Raw genomic sequence first — 20,329 nt, 5'->3', positions numbered from 1 at the left:
AAAGATGTGAATAACTGTCAACAGTTTCTTCTTTGTTGTAGAGTACTTGCATTCAGAACCTTCAATCAAAGAGAGTTAACCTGAAGATGACCTAAGAAGGTCGAAACGTTGTTCTGTACTTTGTTTTAGTTAAGCTTTAATACCTATACCAGCCGTCTTAAAAATACATTTTTTACTTAAAGTGAGTTTCTCGCAATCACCAATTGCTGAATATCGTTGTGGGTAACATTCCTGGAGTTCCAGGGAAGTTTATGGTGTGGTTGTTTAATTGGACATGCATCACATTTATCTATGTTGTTTATGATTATTATTGTTCTACCCAGCTAGTAATCTGATCCACAAATACATCTCCATATCATATTGAAGCTACAATTTACTGAATTGCTGTTACTGCATTAAATTCACGTTACCTGCACAATCCTCAACCAATAATATTGGATGTGTTACTAATTTTATTAGCCCATAATAAGTTATCATTAAAGGTCTTTCCACATGTGATTGTCATTTAAGTTGACGAGTACAGCATTTTAAAGTGTTCTAAAGAGAAAGTAGTTGTTGAAATGTAGCAGATGAATTGCATAATCCAAATGGTAACAAGAGCTACCACAACTGTCTTCATGTAGTAAAGGTTATCTTTTCTGTTTTATTTGTCAGGTTACACTCGAAAACTCACTCTTCAGATCCAGTATGGGAATCTTATCTTCATTTAGATAAAGATTCCAATGTAGAGTCAATTTTTTTGTAGTTAATAAGGCATCAATTTTTGTGAATTAATATATTTTACTCCAGTTCACACAATCTTGTGTATCAATATTTCTTCAAATATACAAAAGGTGATGCCCGAGGATTAAGTACTAAGTTCTATTATATTTTAATTCATTTATTTATTTGAATCCTCAAATATCCTGAACTTTCTTTTACTATTTTGCAAGTGACATATTGGGAATGTATCTTCATTATCAATCATATAAAGGACATATATCTTTTGGTCACGGTCATGAGGTCTATTGGAGAAGATATTTTGTTATTCTGTGAACAGGTAATATAATCCATGCCACTGGTCAGTTGTAAGTTCTCTACAATTCCAGTCATGCATTTCCTGCAAATGTAGTGAAAAACTTCTTCATTTTTGAAGAATTGTCATTAGACGTCATCTGGCATGTGTCTAAAGCAATGGTTCTTTACCTTGGTGAAGGTACTGAACCCAGGAAGATTCATACTTGCATTCACTGAACCCTTCGTAACTGGAAAAATAAAATATGATTTTTTCAAATTCAAAACATAAGTAGATATTTCATAAGTGCACAAAATGAACCATGCATCAGTTGCACACAATATCACTGTGTTCAAAGAACAAAAACATAACTCAATAAATATTTACTGCAAATCAATGTGACTTTTGCTGTTGCCTTTCAGAGACAAGTTCAGAAATGCGCTGCTTCACCTTGGCAAGTGCCACTCTCATATCATTTTCGCAACAAAGTTTGTTCCTTTTCTTCGTTTTTATGTTTACCATCCTCGAAAAGGATTGCTTTGTAACAAACGGTACGAGTATCTCCAGGGCTTTCTTAGCAATAAGAGGGTACGCTACGATTTGGTGACACCAAAACGTTGAGAGCATTGAAAAGTTGCTGTTGAACTTGGCTCTGCTGAAGTTCAATGATTTCATCATTGACATCTGCTGTCGCAACATTAAACGTGAACGGCTGTCTCACCCATGCTGGATATGACTCTCTGGTAGGGAAGTATCCGTCGAGAGACTTTGCGAGCTCATCTTAGTGCACGGCAATTGCTTGCTTCAGTTCCCCGGGTACAGAAATGTCTCCGATTTCAGACAAATCTTCGATCTTACTTACACAGTCGTCCAACAGGGGGAAGTTTGCGTACTTATCATTCTCTGTTCGTCGTTTCCATAACGGTAGCTTTTTCTGAAAAGCCTTCAGGTTTTCTTCCGCTTCGATGATGTTGACTCCACCGCCCTGCATCTGTTGATTGAGATGATTGAGAGCACTGAAGATATCGGCGATGTACGCCAAAATGAGAATGAACTCAGATGTTTTGAAGCAATCTGCATGACAATGTCGGTGCTCTCGCAAAAACAGGGCTAATTCCACACGCATGGCAAAAATACGATTCAGCACCTTTTCCCGGGATAACCACCGAACGTTAGGATGGTATTGAAGTACCTCGAATTCAGAGCCCATTTCATTACACAGCTCTCTGAAGATGCGGTGCTTCAGGGCACTATTTCGCACAAAGTTCACACATTCCACTACAATTTTTAATACTTCTGCCAGTTTTGAAGGCAAGGTTTTTGTTGCCAATGCATGCCTGTGAAGAACACAGTGCGTTACAATGATGTGTGGTGCATCGGTTTTCACCAGCGCAGCAAAACCAGAGTTTCGTCCCAGCATGACTGGAGCTCCATCCGAACAAACTGCAGAAACCATATCCCACGATAGATCGTTGTCTCTGAAAAAGTTATCCAGCCTTAGTTGTTGTTGTAGGAGGCTTACAAAATACAAAATCGTATTTTATCTCGTTGTTCTTCACCTAGCGCACGAATACAACAAGCTGGCTTAGATTGGAAACGTCGGTGGTCTCGTCGAGTTGAAGGCTGAATTTTGCTGAGCTTGAAATCAGATCTGCAACTACTTAAGCCAAGATGTCATCGCTCATGTAATCTATTTTGCTGCTGATGGTGTCATTTTAAAGAGGAATTTGGGATAATTTATTTTCAGCAGATTTTCTCAGCATGATATTCGCCATCTTCAACGCAGCTGGTTGTATGAGTGTGTGGTTTGCTCTGCTTTGCGATCAAGTACGTAACTTCGTGCGATGCTATGAGGATCGGTTTGACGATGGGTACAAAGCCGAGAACAGGCAAAGTAGCCTTTTCATCGAACCTGGCTCTCTTTACCTTGAATTCAGCAAGCGTTGTGTTCTTGTATTTCCCATCTCCAAGCAGCTTTAGGGAGTGTTCTCTTAGTTTTGCAAGTGATAGATTAGAATTGCTCAACTTGGCATTGCAAATCATGCATTGAGGACGCTGACTCCCATCATGTTCCATTATACACCTAAATCCATATTGTACGTATTCGTCTGACTGATTCGTCTGATTGAAAGATTAGGAAAAAATCACAAATGACGCACGATCACAAGTCGACTGCTAAGCGCACGAAGTTCCCTGCAGTACAAATATTGAGGCCAAGTTATGTGACGTATTTAGCCGCAGCCAATGATGGCCAAGTGGAGCATGACGTCATGAATCATACGAGTGGGGTGAAAGGAAAGGACACGCACACAGTGTGTGTCTTGCTTGACCTCCGCTGAATCCCTAAGACTGACTCAACGAACCCTTAGGGTTCGATTGAACCCAGGTTAAGAACCACTGGTCTAAAGCAATGTTATAGGAATGAGTTGCAAAGTGGGGTGCTTAGCTAGACATCCAGATAATATAATAATATAATTTACATGTAAATGTAAGGGTGCTACATCACCTCAGGTTCTGAAGTTTCTATGCAATAAATACTGATGATTTCTGTGTGGAAGTACTACATCTAGAATTTCACATTCATGATTTGCTGTGCTCACATTTTTTAAGAATGGCATTCTACTATTCAGATAAATAAGAGTTCTTGTTTGTTTGTTTGTTTTTGAATTTCGCACAAAGCTACTCGAGGGCTATCTGTGTTAGCCGTCCCTAATTTAGCAGTGTAAGACTAGAGGGAAGGCAGCTAGTCATCACCACTCACCGCCAACTCTTGGGCTACTCTTTTTACCAACGAATAGTGGGATTGACCATCATATTATAGCGCCCCCACGGCAGAAAGGGCGAGCATGTTTAGCGCGACGCGGATGCGAACCCGCGAAAAAGTTCTTTTAAAAATTATCCTTCAAGATAAACAAGAATGTCCCAATTACTAAATGTAAAGTTGTACTTGATAAGTCCTGGTATGAGTATTTTATTTTTGTGATATAATAACTGGCTTCTTTATTATCATTGAAAGTTTAAAATCTGATATTGTAATTGTGTAGTACACTGATTTCATGCTGTTTGAAATAAAGCTAGTCTCAAATCCACGTTTCTGTATGAAGTCTATGCCAAACATGTAATCTTCCTCTATGTTATTTGCTCATCTTCATATTCTGTGAAAGAGTCAAGGCGATTTCTAGCTTGCTTTTTCTTTAATTTTTATGTCCACTTAATTTTTTGCATCAATCTATTGTTTCATCGTCAAAGAAACATTTCCGATCTTTTATTTCCACATTGAGTTAAACAATGTTAGTTGTAAAACTAGTGTCAATGAACACATTGCAAGACTCTCCATCAATAAATACATTAACTTGTGAACTGATTTTCAAATAATGAGCCGTCATCTCGACTAGGGTAGATAAGATATTCTTTGCTTAAATTTGTTACTTTAATAGCCAATTCTCATTTTCTCATTAATGATTAGGTCTTAGTGGTTGTTCCTTTGATCTTGTTGGGTGCTGGAACTCATTATTACAATACATTTGGTCCACATTATACATTGCATCACTCTGAATATTTTCATTATTAGAGCATTCATCAATACTATTCACCTATCAAACAACGTTATCTTGTTTCATTAGTCTAGAGCGTTCCAATATAGTTGGTTATTTTTCTATTTGAACAGTATCTAACATACCTCACACAGTCTGTTGATTTCTCAACAAGACAGTGTCGTTGAACTGACCTGCTTAATTCTGTAATTCGAGATAGTGAGTCAGTTGTAGTGTTCCAGAAAAGTTTGCAATTTTGGTAACAGGTGTAGACCAAATAAGTACTTTTTATCCTTTCTTGTACCGGTTCGTATTCTGGTTGTATTATTCCGACATTGATCTCGTTGTTATGATCGTAATGTATTTCACTGGTATGTTTCTGAACTTCGCAGGTGTCTTTTTAAGTTTCTTTGATTTCGTTATGATCTCTTTGTACTTTATTTATATTATTTCATAATCTTCAGTTTTGTTGCTATAGTAGCGTACATTTCTTGTGGATTTTTCGATCATATCCTTGAAACAAATATCTGTTATTCTTTTGGAAACCCAATCGCATTCTTTTAGTAATTATGTTCAGTTCTTGTCTCTTTTTTCTTATTTTTCTACAACTTCCTTCTTTGCCTTTTACTTATTACTGTAGTACTTTCCTGTAACGAGTAAATTAGGTAGATATGCTATATAATGGAATGTTTTATAAGATAATTGTAATGTAAAACCGTCTTATGTGAAAACTGCATGTGTGATAAGAAATAAATGGATTGAATGCACAGTGTGATACACAATGAAAACAATTTCCATTATAATCAAAACCACAAACACAGTGTGTGTTCTTGTGTTGGAGGCTGGAAATTCAGCTTTAATTAAAATTGAATTAAATAGACTGGCTTTAATCTCTCAAGACTTATTTTGAAACTTGCCAATTCAATTAATATGATGTTTCAGACGATATGAATCTCATGTTATTTAGTTGAATTGGTAGACAAGACTTATCTAGTGTAACTAGTACTAAAAATATGATTATACGTTTTCGTTCAAATACAACGGAGAATGTAATTTCGGGTTATAATTTGACCTACCAGTTAAAGGACGTTGCTGTCAATATTTATGCACGAAAAATGGCTTTACAGCTATATTTCTACGCGCAAACAAAGTGTTATCTCCAAGAAAATGATAGAAGTAAAGGTAGCTAAAACGAAGTAATTTTAATTACTTCATTAATCACAGGTATATGGAAACTGAATACACTTTAAATAGTGAAAATAATAATATAAAGTAAACTAAGAGGGTAGAAAATGGATGTTTCTTAACAGGTGTTGTGAGCATTGTATCTGATGTTGGTGTTTAGGCATAGTGCTCACGAACGCAATGTTCTTGTATGGCATTGCAGTGCGTCCCGTCTGGTAAGTGGGGACAGTGGATGCTGAAATTTTCTTATCTTATTATGCAAACTCCCATTCATGAAAAAATATGAAAAAAGCAGATTATAGATAAACGACCACGTATGGACGACTCTATTAAACAGCTACCATAAAAGCTGAACTCAACACCTCGAATTCTCACTCTGGATTCATTGTCTGAGAATATTTAGGGTAGATGTTCCCTTTTTCGTTCAAAAGAGATTAGAGGGGCTTACTGACTCAGTAAGGAAGCTGCACTCAAGATATATCTTGGTGGAGACACCTTCACAACAAGACACCAAAGTACTCCTGAATACAAAGGTTACTCCCCCATGCTACCCTAAATTATTCAAGAGGAGTTATTATTCGGAGGGACTAGAAGGACATTCCCGAGTCGGAGATTCTCGCTGATTTTTCCAGCCAAGGTGTTTTTGCGGTGCACCGAATATCCAATAGCAAAGACAGAATTATGATGCCTACTGATGTTCTGATACATTTACATCACTACATTTAAACTGCCATAGTCAAGGCAGGTTATTTGAACTGTAAGGTATGGTTATACATTCCCAGTCCTCTAAGATATTTCTAGTGTCAGCTACTCGATCACTCGAAGACATCATGTTGTGGTTCTTTAACATGTGCTTAAATAGACCACGACACCTATGATTGTGAACAGGAACCACAATGTTAACTTTAATAGTTCACATCATTCTTAGTCTAGGTCTTGCCCTAAGTGGGTGGAAGAGAAAGAGGTGCAACGCTTTAAAACTGTGAAAATTGTCTCCTATCCAGAGGCTTGAAAGTTATTGTCTCCCACTCCATTTCGGACATATGCTGATGCACTCTATTCCAATGTCACAGATGGAGTGCAGGCAGATATCTCTGTCCCCCCAGCAGAGTCGTTTGCAAAGTATTTGAAGAGTCCTTTGCTCTTCGGGGTTAAAAGAGTTGACAAGTTTACGTCTACTCCCATCTGTCCTCGCCACTCATCTTAGTGGCTACCCAGATCCACTTTATTTTGTTTTAGGTTTGTATATTCCTCGGGTCTATTTTCTTCTTCAGTCTGGAAGTAAAAAACGATTATTCATTCACACCCTCAGTTGCTACAATCTTAGTTCAGGGCAGAATACATGAAGAGCAATAAACCTGTGTCCAATAAAGAGAAAAAAAACGCGACTGAAAACAAAAGGGATCCCCGCCCCACTCTCTTCCGCACAAATAAAAATGACCACTTTGATACATTTAAACTATCAGAGTTTTCATTCGAATGTAGATGAAATTAAGGATTTGATTGATATTTGTCATCCTGTGTGTCTTTTCTTACAAGAAACATTTCTGAAACCTGCCGAAGCAGTTACCTTCCAACAGTTTTCTTTGTACAGAAATGACAGGTTGTGTGATGGACGACAGAAGATATCAAATAAACTATTTGTCCTCTCTACCTGTCTCCAGGAGATATCTACGATGAGTCAGACATTGATGTCCTCATTGAACAGTTATTGTCTCCCTTTTTAATCCCCTCTGGGAAGGTACTGATATTGATGGGAGGGGTTGTTCCATAGAGCATATGCTCTCGGATCGGATCACAATTTTTCTTTCTTCAATACTAGTTCTTATACTTATTTTATTGCACCTTGTCACTCTTTCACTGCTGTTGATCTCTCTATCTACCCCTTCACTTTTCTCTTACTCTTTTGTAGGGTTCACGGTAACCTAAGGGGCAATTATCATTTTCCTGTCATTTTGAGAAAGATTGACTGTGGTCAATGCTAGCCCCAGTGGAAGCTGGACCAGACCAACTGCCCCTCTTTCACTACTCTCTCGGAACTTGATCCCACTGTTCTCTGTAAGCCATCGATAGACAGCAGTGACTGACTGTATTGCCCAGACAGCTGCTCAGTGTATTCCTAAAACCTCGACACGTTTCCCACAGTATATTCGTCCTTGGTGAAATCCAGCCTGTGACATGGCACAGAAGGCTCAAAAACGGGTCTGGAACAACTTTTAAATTTCACTGGTTTTCAGCGGGCCAGTGCACATGCTCAGCAGGTCATATGTCATTGGATGAAGTACAAAACTAGCATCTCTTCTACCACCAGTTTCAAAGTCATATGGGACAAGATTCGGAAGGTCAGTAGACAGTATAATTCTATCCTTCTTTCGATCTTGCTCTCTGATGGCCAGGAAGTTGCCAACGCCCAGAGCGTCTCTGATACTCTCAGCAAAAGCTTTTCATGAGCATTTAGTACTTCTGATCCCCTCCCACGTCTTAACCATCAATACTCGGACAAGGTGATCACCTCTTTTCTTTCAGGCTGATCTTCTCTATTACTATAATTGCCCCTTTACACTAGTGGAACTCAAATTTACTCTTCATTGGTCTAGCAGTAATTGGTCAGAGGAAGATGTCTTATCTAGGCTGTGCATTGGTCACAGTTTTTAACTCATAGTTTTCTTTTCTCTGGGACTGGTGCACTAATGTGTATTCTATGTGACACTCAAGTCATAATAGGCCACATTTTATCGTGCCATCATTATAACTGTGAGTGACTGTTCCATTTTAGACATATTTTCATTGGGTTTATTCCTGACGTTGAATAGTGTTATTAGCGATGGTGGCAATTTTCACCTTACAAAACTTTTTAATATTTAAGAATCATTGGTCTTTTTAATTCTATTTAAGTCTTTATCCAACATTCGGCCACTCTTTTTGTTTTAACTTAATTTCCCTTTACACTTTATAATACTTTCACTTTTATTTTAGTTTTTACCGGTTGTTTGGTGTAGATAGCCTAGTTGCTTTGTGTCACAAAACACCAAATAACAACAACACAATCCCTAACTCAATAATCAAACCGACAAATAACGTTACTCTAGCCTATCTGGCGTTGCTATGGTCTGAAAATCATTTTTCAAACTTTATAACAGTTGCTTGCTCTTTATATTGTGCTATATCTTCCTTTGTAGTGAACAGTACCAACATTTAAGTTAGAATATTAAATTATAAACTAGAACAATAACTTATGCCAATCATTATTCTAGCTATCGGTGTTTGCACATTTTCAACATTTTGAAATAGGAAAGGAACTATATCTATAGATGTACCAGAATTTCAAGTGAGGTCTCATCACTCTCAAAGGTATAAAAGTAATCATGAATGCAAGTCTGGTCACTAACGAAAGCAATGGAGATTATTATAAAGAACTAAGTTTGTTTACATAAAACTACATTCAAATTTAATAATTACAAAACATTCACACTATGCCAAGCCATCCACGTTAAGAGAACGAGTTTTTATTTAAAAAACAAAACAAGTGTTTCCAGCATATCTACTTCCACCTTTGTCAAGTACACCAAATGCACTAAACACTATATGCTTATGTATCATTCTAGTTTCCCACAGAAACATGCACATCTATGTTAATCCTGACAATGAATGATAACTAAAGATCCGAATTTTGCATCATTCGTATTTAGACGGTTTCTGTTCACTTTGTTTATTTAAATACTGTGCTACCGGGGGCCACTGAATAAATAAAACATTCTCTTAAACTACTGCTTACAGAAATCAACGTAGAGAAAGTCTCGGTTTTTTCCTTTATATATTTTTCATGACGAATAAGATATAATTTTGTCACCTGATTAATCAATTAATAAATCAGCTGTAAGGTTACAGAATTATAAAGAATTATACAGAATTATGTCGATTCTTTGTGGTGAACAAAGGACATTTAGCTTAATGTGGCTTTGCATTAAAACAAGTGAACAAACTCTCATGCCATTGATTTTCATCTTAGTTAAAAATTTATGAAGTATTATCTCGCTACTAGAGGGCAAAACGATGATGCCACAATCCTTTATACTTAAAATCACTCCTACTATAGCTTAATAGTTGTGTACGAATTATTTTTCAATTTGTGTAGTGAAATTTGTACGACTAGTGGTAGAAACTGTTAACAACTTGAATATATTGTTTACTATAAAGTCAAGACTGGAAACAACCAGAGACAATTTTTCTTATGACATGGTAAGGAAGATTTTACTTTAAGTTTTTTTAATTGTAGGATTTCATAAATATTACTAATACTAACACTATTACTACTATTATTGTAGTAATATTATATGTCATAAATGTATACTTACTGATAGTTGAATTTCAAGTTTGTTTTCTCAATGGATCGTAAGCGTAATTTTTAAATTGTAAGCCTTCTGTAACTAAAAAAAGGTAATGTGTAATGGCGTTCCTAACTATGCTATTTAATATTACTATTACTGTTAATAAAATTTTGAGCTTCACTGTTTTGAGCGTTCTGATTTCTGTAGGAAATAGTGCAGATAACGTTGATCTGGCTCATTTGTGTTAAGTACTGAAATTTATATATTAGAAACAGATAAAGCTCCAGAGCCATAGTTTTAAAGAAGGCCAAAGATCATATATGAGAGCCTCCATCTTTTATTATTTTGTAGATCAAAACACAGCAAGCAGGTGCCTTAGGATTGGAGAGTTGATAATGATATTCTTGCTTGAAAACTGGATGATAAGAGTTATGAGAACTATTAATATAAGCTAGTTCTTACCTTTGCATTGAATTGTAATGTAAGTGAGAAAGAGTGTATGCTAGTGTGAGAGATGTTAATTTTTATAATTATTATTAATATGCTATTATTATTATTATAGAGTATATAAAAAACTTTTGATAAAGTGCTGCACAAACAACAAGTTAAAAATCATATTGGTAGAGATTGGGAAAAATTGATTGTAGAGTGATTGAGTAGCAGAAAAATTGTGGAGTACCCTAGTTTCCTGTGTTTTAACAGTATGATCAAACAAAACTTCAAAGGATAAAGTTTGTGAACTTGATTAGTTTGTCTACCTATGAATAGTATGAATACTCATTTCATTCTCCAACTGATTTTGGTACATAATTGTTGAATGATAGCTCATGGAAGCAGCTTGTATATGCATGTTATGTGTCATTTTTCCAGATAGTTTTAATTCTGTACTGTTGTCTTGGTCAGTTGGAGGGGTTTTTAACTGTACATTGTTTGTGGATTATCACTTATTGCAAATTGCCATGTTTGAAATATTGTGTTATATTTGGGAATTTTAATCTTAAGAAGAATAATGAATTTATGGAAATGATTCAGAGTAGGATAATACCTGGGACTAAAAGTTTCTGAATTGTTTTGTCTTGAAAAAAGTTAGTTATACATGATAAAATGGATTTGATTGAGATATTTTCAATTCTTAATGGAATTGATAGTTTCAGTGCCTCGTATACTTGATGGTGGGGATGATAGAACAAGGGAATAGAAATATAAATTTTGGTAGGATTGAAGTCTTCTTCAATTAAGATAATTTTATTTTTCTAATTGGGTGGTTGGCCTTTGAAGTGAGTTAAAAATCAATTTTTCCTAGTTGCTACTAGTATTAATTTTGCTATGTGGTAGAAGTAGTAAATTTGAGTTTTACTGCTGCTTAAGAGCAAAGAAAATTGCATCAGTGATTTAATCAAAGTACAGATGTGTTATTTAATGTATAGTTCCACATTTTATTCTTTTACATCATACTATATTATATAATTGCTTCTATTAAATTGTTTTATTTAAGTAAGTATAAAGAAAATTCAAAATATATTTTGAACTGCAAATAGTCTAAGATGTGGATATTTTTCAAAGCTTTCCCTGCCATAATTACTGCAAAGTACACCAATTGTTATTAATATTCTAACTTTTTTCAATAGTTTGGTTTATACATCAATGCTCTTGGGTTTTTCAAGCTGAGTTTTGAACATTTTAACCAGTTTTTATCTCGTATGGTCATGATCTTAAATAAAAAATATACATCTCATATTTCCGAAATCATAGACTAAGCATGTAATGAGTTTTTTTGTTTTTTTTAAAATGGTCTACAGAATGCATGCTTTACTTTAAAACATGATGAGGCAGTTAAGAGAAAGATGTTGGTTTACAATAAATTAAAATAAATGTTTTTGAATGGACTCCACAAGAAGTTACATGACTTTATTTAAAATATATTAAAATAATGCTATTTCATTTATATATCTATTTTAATCAGTAAATTATAGTGTTGGCAATAAATATTTCTGTGAAAGAATATTGAATTACAAGTGTTAGGCTGATAAGAATTTAAATTCTTCAGTGTCCAAGTGCAAGAGTAAGAAGTGAATTAAACTTAACCCTTTGCACTAAAAGAAGCTATTGTGATTTGTATATCCTTTTGTATTTAATGAGTACAACTAAAAATAATTTAGCTTATTTCTTATATATAGTTCATAACCAAAATATAATTCACTATTTAGAAAGGTGAGCTTGTGAATGTTGTAAAGTATTACTAGTATTATGTTAGATAGGGTGCTCGTAACATTGCTAGAACTAATTTTTTCTTTTTCCATCTTTCCGTCTTTATTCTCTGCAGTGTAAGGTTCTTACTTTTTGTTTTATTCAAATTAAAATTTAAACTAATAGAGAAAAACAATCTAATTTGATGTCTCACAAAAAGTTATAAAAACAGAAAATGAAATTACAAAGATCATATACACTTGTTACAAATCAAGATGCATAAACAAAACAGGAGCATTAGTGATGACTATAAAAACTTATTAGTAACACTGTGAAGTGTAAATGGCATAAATGAATAAACCAGTTTTGTAAATAAATGTACTTTACGCAGGTAGTACAAGTCATGAGTAGAATGAAAAAAAGAAATAGCACTGCTGTTCAATGTTGTTACCAAATTAAAAATCTATCAGCTATCTGATTTTGGAAAATAATCATAACTTAAACAGACTGTTAAACTATGCATTAAAAACTTTATATACAGTTTTATACAAACCGTAAGTAGAATGCAAAAATAAATGAAATTGTAGTTCAACATTGTTACCAAACATCCATCTGGAGATGAACAACTAAGTGCAGTTCAGTAGTTCAAAAACCAAACTCTGAAGAGCTTATATGCTGACTATAAAGTTATACACTAATCAGACAATTACTACAAATTTAGTGTATGGATTCTTTGGGAGTAACACCATTGTATTTTAACATTTTTCTTTCTGGCATTTATATTTAGGTGTTCCTAATGATGGTGTGCAAACCTATTTGTTTCTTCAATAATTTTGGCAACAATATTGAGAATAAATAAAAAAAAAAAGGGGGTTAGGAAAATCCAAATGGAGTGTGACACCTGCTAGCTGGATGGGACACATGTTTTCCTTAGATGAAATCCCTCATCCGTTTGGACTGTCATCTTTGAATGATTCTCATTTCCACTCTGCACTACAGGCTAGAAGCAATTGTATCTTCTTGCCTCTGTTAATTTTTGATGGGTACATATTACTGGTTGTTGGAGAACCAGTAATGGTATTTTTCAGATTAATGTGAGTCACGAGGAAAGTTTTCTTCATGTGAAGGTAGATCACACTTTTCAAGTAGTAACTTCATGAATGTTGGTTGATCTGATGACTTGAGGAAGAAGCAAAAAAAAGGAGCAACATGTCATCCACAGAGAGCTTACTCTCTTTAATTCGAATGAGCCCATTAGATTATTAGAGGCCAACTAGGAAAGTGTTAGAATATTATTAATATTCTGTTTGCATAATTTATAAAGCAATATGATGTGTACATAGATTTAAACTATTACATGTGTTTATATTAATGTGCTTAAACTTAAGAGTTATAAGAACACATGCTCTTCACAAATTCAAATAACTATAGATAACTATATTTGTTACAGTTAAAAGTATTTAGGAGGAGGTATACAATATGAATCAGTTGTTGCACTCCAACTATGTTTAGTCTATTATCAAAGCATTATGGATGCTTGTACTGTGTAGCAAAAACAAGTACAGGGGCTGGACAAAAAAAGAAAGTGGTACCCTCGAAAATGTTTAACTAGTATCTTTTATTAGATAAGAGAAAAATATTTAAAACTATGTTTTAAGAATGCATTTATTGAGATCTGTTCAAATATTTCAAATCTTAATTTTAACACTGGCATTTTAAGATATCTGAACTTTTCATGAACTTAGTTGCATTTTCTCGTAAAAAGTGTTGTGCATCTGCTGTAGTTTCATAGATCTTTTTCTTTGTGGCTTTAGGTTATTGGTTTATGGAAAACTATTCTTTTCACATTGCTTTCCTTGAATTCCTTGCTGTTTGTTGGGCTTTGGATCATTTTCCAGAGATTGTTTGGTTATGATTCACTCCTACATTTCAACAGTAATGGCTTGTATCAACCACAAAGGTGAAACCCAGTTGATATCCAGGTATTTTCTCACCTTGGGTCTACTCTTTTTGGCCCAATCATCATCACATTTTTTTTGATGGCGTGTCATGTACCAGATGCTTTCAATCTTGTGGTGGATTGTCTTTCTTGACCAGACTTGCTTTACCCGACAGAGTGGGCCATTCATCTCCTTGTTTTTCAGTGGCTTTGTGATTGGTGGGGTATTCCTCTTATTGATGCATTTGCCACCTTTCTCAGTTGCCAGTTACAATTATTTTAGTCCCCTATTCTTTATCCCCAAGCTTTAGCTGTAGATGTCTTTAGCCAAGATTGGTCCAGCAAGTTTCTTTATGTTATCCTCCTATCTGATTACTTCATCAAGTAGTCTTCCTCATCCATAAGTCAGTGCCAAGTCCTTCTGATTGCTTCTTACTGGTGTGCTCAACTATGGTTTCCTTGCTTACTTCACTTATTGTTCTGTTTAGCCCCTCTCCTCTTATTCCCTGACCTCTTCTGTCAACTATAGTTGCTGGTTCTGCATTCTGCACTTCAGATTCTCCATGTTCATGCCTGACAGGTAGATCTATTTCTCATGGCAGGTGGCATTTCATTTAGATTTTTCCATTCATTCTTCATTCATGTGCATCAGTGGAAATGGAATGTTTTTTTTGCATATAAACTTTGGCTTAGTTTCTCATCCAATGGTTACTGGTGTTTCTGAGTCCTTTGTGGCTTTTTAAGAAGGGAGCCTTTGGTCTCAATAATTTTTCTTGTTACCTTTTATATTTCCTTACCCTTTTGATCCATTCTTTCTGAATATATAGGCTGCCAAGGCTTCTGGTACTTCTGGATTGGGACATTAATGGTGTACTTTATTCCCTTACTTTACATCTGCCCCTCGGTGTGGATTCCTGTACGTGGTGAGGGGACATCCCAGGGAAGGTTCTGTTCTATCTGGTTACCTTCTCTGGGATCTAAACATCCACCCACGTGTTTGCCGTGCGTGGCGACCCCATAAGGGGAGGAGAGGATCCTGGTGGTTGAGGGGTCCAACCCTAACACACCACTTTGGCCTCGAATTCCTGTAGACGGGAGCCCTTTGAGTGGCCCCCCTTGGGTCAATCGGCTGGTCCACTTGGGCTAGAGTCAACCAAGTACCAGTGTTGGAAGTCCTCAACGGGTGTTGTGGACATTGTGCCTGATGCTGGTGTTTGGGTATAGTGCTCACGAAACCCTGGCGTTGCTGCATTGTCCTTGTGTGACTTTGTAGTGCGTCCTCTTGTAGGGCTCCATGGTGGGTGGGGTCAGTGGGTACCAAAATTTTTTCTTTTTCCTATGGATCCTCTAAAAAATTTAAATAAAATTGTAAAAAAAGTCAATGGGTAAGCGACCACATCTTGAATACTCGGAACAGCAATCTTCAACATCAGTAACACACGTACCTCATTTTCTTATATTACATTCTCTTTCGGAAAAACCTTTAGGGCAAATGTCCCCTTTTTTTTATTCAAAAGGGACTAGAGGGACTTGCTGGCTCTTCAAAGTCAGTAAAGAAACTTCGATCTGGTGACATATTGGTTGAAACATCCACATCCTAACACAGTGAACTCCTCTTGAATTCAAAGGCAATTGGGGATATACCTATTGAGGTTACACCCCATGCTACCTTGAATTCTTCACGAGTTATAGTTGAAAGGGATTTGAAGAGCGTTCCCAGTCAGAGATTCTCGCTGGTCTCTCCACTCAAGGAGTTTCTGCAGTGAGGCATCTCCACTCGCAAAGATGGAGTTACACTGCCAACAAATACCCTCGTTTCAACATTTACTTCACCACGTGCACCTGCCACCATCAAGGCAGGTTATCTCATTTGCAGGGTTCGCCATACATACCAAACCCTCTTGATGTTTCCAATGTCAGAGATTCGCCACTCAAAGACATCTTGTCGTGGTTCCCTGACATGTGCTCGTTGTGGAGGCAAGGACCACGATGCCTATGACTGTCACATGAACCCACATTGCGTAAATTGCAATGGTTCTCACCCTCTTACTTTCATTCTTGCCCAAAATGGTTGGAAGAAAAGAGGTGCAGCGTTTAAAAACGACACATAACATTAGTTATCCTGAGGCTCGGAAATTGCTGTCCACAACTCCATCTAGGACATATGCTGCTGCACTTCATTCCACGACTACAGTGGGAGTGCAGACAGATCTCTCTGTGCTTCCAAGAGAATCGTTTTCAAAACAAATGAAAATCCTTTTGACCTCCGTGGTAAAAAGGTTGATGAATCGACTTCCACACCCATCTCTGTTCCTCCCATACCTTCCAACAAACCTCAAGATCCACGTTCTTCAGTTTCAAATGCAGGCATTTCTTCTGATACATCTTTTTCTCCCACCACAAGAGACAAAACAATTATTCGTTCGCGTCCTCAGTCACTGGATTCCCCTTCCAATAACAAAAACCTGCCCACCCGACCCAGAGCAGGATCCATGGAGGTTGATAGACCTCCTCCGACTAAAGACAGTAAAGAAAAAAGACGTAGTCGTAAACCGAAGGTTCTCCAGCCACTTCACCTACCCGTTCTTAAAAATGGCCACCTTGATACAATGGAACTGTCGAGGTTTACGTTCTAATCTGGATGATATCAAAACGCTGATTGCTTCCTACCATCCTGTTTGTCTTTCTTTACAAGAAACATTTCTCAAAACTGCTGATACTGTCTCCATTCGGCAGTTTTCTCTGTACAGTAATGACAGGTTGTGTGATGGTTGAGTACATGGAGGGGTGGCACTGTTGGTTGATCAACACGTGCCCACCCTGTCTTTGTCACTCAACACACCTTTGGAGGCTGTAGCCATCCGTGTTTCCTTGGGTCATACCATCACTGTTTGTTCTCTGTACCTGCCCCTGGAGAGACAAAAGATCAATCAGATCTTGATGCTCTCGTTGAACAATTGCCATCTCCATTTCTAATCCTAGGGGATTTTAATGGGAATCATCCCCTCTGGGGAAGTGCCATTATTGATGGGAGGGGCCGATCTGTAGAGCGGATGCTCTCTAATCACAATCTTTCTCTTTTTCAATACTGGTTCTTCCACTTACTTTCATGCACCTAGTCAGTCCTTTACCGCTATTGATCTCTCAGTTTGCTACCCTTCATTATTCTCTCATTTTTCATGGAGGGTTGACAGTAATCCACTAGGCAGTGATCATTTTCCAATCCTTTTGAGAGAGACTGGCCGTGGTCGATGCCACCCTAACCGTGTGCCCCGGTGGAAGCTGGATCAGGCAGACTGGTCCACTTTCACTGCTCTCACAGAACTTGATCCTGCCATCATAAATCAGCCATCAATAGACGACTGTGTAGCAGTGGTAACTGACTGTATTACACATGCAGCTGCTCAGTGTATTCGTAAAACCTCGACACGTTTTTCACGATATCCTCGTCCGTGGTGGAATCCTGCTTGCCACTTAGCACGGAAGGCTCAAAAGCGGGCCTGGGATACTTTTCGTAGATATCCCACACTTTCAAACCTTGTTGCTTTCCAACGGGCCTGTGCGCATGCTAGGTGGGTAAGACGTCAAAGCCAGAAGGAATCTTGGATTAAGTTCACAACCAGCATATCTTCTACCACCAGTTCCAAGATCATATGGGACAGGATTCGAAAGGTTAATGGGCATTACAATTCTGTCCGCCTCTCGATCTTACTCTCTGATGGTCAGGAGGTGACTGATGTTCGGAACATCGCTAACACTCTAGGTGAAAGCTTTTGCCGGGTATCTAGCACTTCTGCTTGTTCCTCCACCTTTCTGGCCATCAAGACTCGGGCAGAGCGATCACCTCTTTCCTTTCGAACTGACTGTTTCTTTGACTATAATTGTCCCTTTACCCTGGTGGAACTAAAAATGGCCCTTCATCGGTCTGCCAGTACGTCTGTTGGACCTGATGATATTCATTATGTCATGCTGCACCATCTATCTCCTGCTTCTCTTGATGTCCTTCTGATTGTTTTCAATCGGATCTGGCAGGAGAATGTTTTTCCTGATGCCTGGCACTAGGCTATTATTTTACCTTTCTCTAAGCCAGGGAATGATCCCAAGATTCCTTCAAACTACCGTCCAATTGCTTTGACGAGCTGTCTCTGCAAGACATTAATTAGAAAGGATGGTTAATGCTCGTCTTGTTTGGTTCCTTGAATCAAACAAACTCCTCTCGCCCACCCAGTGTGGGTTCCGTCGAGAGCACTCCACCACAGACCACCTAATTCGTCTTGAAACATCTACCAGAGAAGCCTTTCTCAACCGCCAACATCTTGTATCAATATTCTTTGACATAGAGAAGGCTTACGACACAACATGGAGGTATGGCATTTTGCGAGACCTCCATACATATGGGTTACGTGGCCATCTACCCATGTTTATTAAAAAATTTTTAATGGACAGGAGATTCCAAGTTCGTGTGGGTTCGACACTTTCCCGTTTTTTGTACAGGAACTTGGAGTACCTCAAGGCTGTGTATTGAGTGTTACACTCTTCAGTATAAAGATAAATGCCATCACTGAACAACTCCCTCTCACTGTTGTGAATGGGCTGTATGTCGACGACTTTCACATTCATGTCAGTCGTCAAACATGAGATATATTGAGCGGCAACTACAAACCGCCCTCAATTGTGTACGGAAGTGGACTCTGGTGAACGGCTTTAATTTCTCTCTCTCCAAAACTGTATGCATGCACTTTTGCCATCGACGGTGTATTCACCCTGATCCTGAACTTCATATCGGTGAAGTTTTGCTGCCAGTGGTCCCGGAGGCCAAGTTCTTGGGGCTTATCTTTGATCGTAAACTGACCTTTATACCACACTTAAAGCAACTTCGGGTCAAATACACAAGAGCACTGAACATCCTCCGTGTTCTCTCTTCTACCAGTTGGGGGGCAGATCACTGTTCAATGTTAAAGGTATATCGCGCTCTTATTAGAACGAAACTCGATTATGAATCAATGGTCTATGGCTCTGCCAGACCCTCGGCCTTAAAGATGCTGGACCATTCATCACCAAGGACTTCGACTTTGCACTGGGGCTTTCCGTACCTCTCCAGTTCAAAGTATATACATTGAATCTCATGAACCTTCTCTACACCTTCACCGTTTGCAACTATTTTTACAATATACTTCGAAACTTCATTCCTTACCAAAGCATCCCACCTGGAAATGTGTTTTCCTTCCTCGGTGGGCAGTACTTTTTCAGAACAGACGATCTGTCATTGCTCCGTTTGGCCTTCACATCTGGTCGCAATTGGATGAATTTGGTCTGTCCTTGGATAACATTGCAGATTCCACAAGTTGGCCCATCCCACCATGGCTTATTACAGCCCCCAAATGTGACCTTTCTTTCAGTCACCTAAAAAAGGCAGATACTCCAGATTGGAAGTACTGTCTTTTATTCAATGAATATCTTTCAAACAATCATTCAGTTCCCATTTATACAGATGGTTCCAAATCAGGTAATTCAGTGGGCTCTGCTATGGTTTGCTATGGGTCAGTAGTTGCACGCAGAATCCCTTCTACAGCTTCTGTGTTTGCTGCTGAACTGTATGCCATATCTCTTGCCCTGGATCATATTGCTGCTGAGCAGTACTCCAACTGCACTATTTATACTGATTCACTTAGTTCTATACTTGCCTTGGAATTGCTACACATTAGCTCACATCCTATTCTCGCTGATATTCGAAACCGACTGGCCCATTTCTCATTAGCAGCTACTTCAATCCAGTTTTCTGGATACCAGGCCATGTTGGTATTGGCGGGAACGAGCTTGCAGACATGGCAGCTAAATATGTCTGCTTCAGCACCATCACTCCTATGCCTATTCCGTACATGGACTATGGTGTTGTTTTCAAGGCTCGACTTCGTGCCAGCTGGCAGTCCACTTGGAGTGAGCAACGTGACAACAAACTTTTTCAAATCAAACCCAAAATTGGACTTTGGTCATCTAGCTTCCGTAAAGTTCGGAAGGAGGAAGTTGTTCTCACTAGGCTACGCATTGGTCACAGTTTTTTAACTCATCATTTTCTTTTATCTGGAACTGATGCACCAATGTGTAGTTTGTGTAACACTCAAATCACTATCGGCCACGTTTTACTTTCTTGCCATCGTTACAA

General features: G+C 37.7%; 1 protein-coding gene across 5 annotated transcripts in view; it reads left to right on the top strand.

Annotated features, from left to right (window-relative positions):
- The first annotated feature begins 9,764 nt into the window (after positions 1 to 9,764).
- The window catches only part of LOC143258474 (leucine zipper transcription factor-like protein 1), a 121,671-nt gene continuing 111,106 nt past the window's right edge, over positions 9,765 to 20,329 (top strand). For 3 of the 5 annotated variants that reach the window (XR_013032307.1, XM_076517498.1, XM_076517499.1), the window contains exon 1: positions 9,766 to 9,951. Coding sequence is in view for 4 of the 5 variants with exons in the window: in XM_076517498.1 (XP_076373613.1) it covers positions 9,949 to 9,951 (3 nt within the window). In the remaining variant the exon portion in view is untranslated. Of the gene's footprint in view, positions 9,952 to 20,329 lie in introns of all 5 variants that reach the window. The other 2 variants (XM_076517496.1, XM_076517497.1) reach the window with 2 other exon arrangements.

This window comes from Tachypleus tridentatus, chromosome 8 (assembly GCF_004210375.1).
Source record: "Tachypleus tridentatus isolate NWPU-2018 chromosome 8, ASM421037v1, whole genome shotgun sequence".
NCBI lineage: Eukaryota > Metazoa > Arthropoda > Merostomata > Xiphosura > Limulidae > Tachypleus > Tachypleus tridentatus.
Note: the sequence above shows the minus strand (reverse complement) of the source record. Positions and strands in the feature narration are given on the sequence as shown.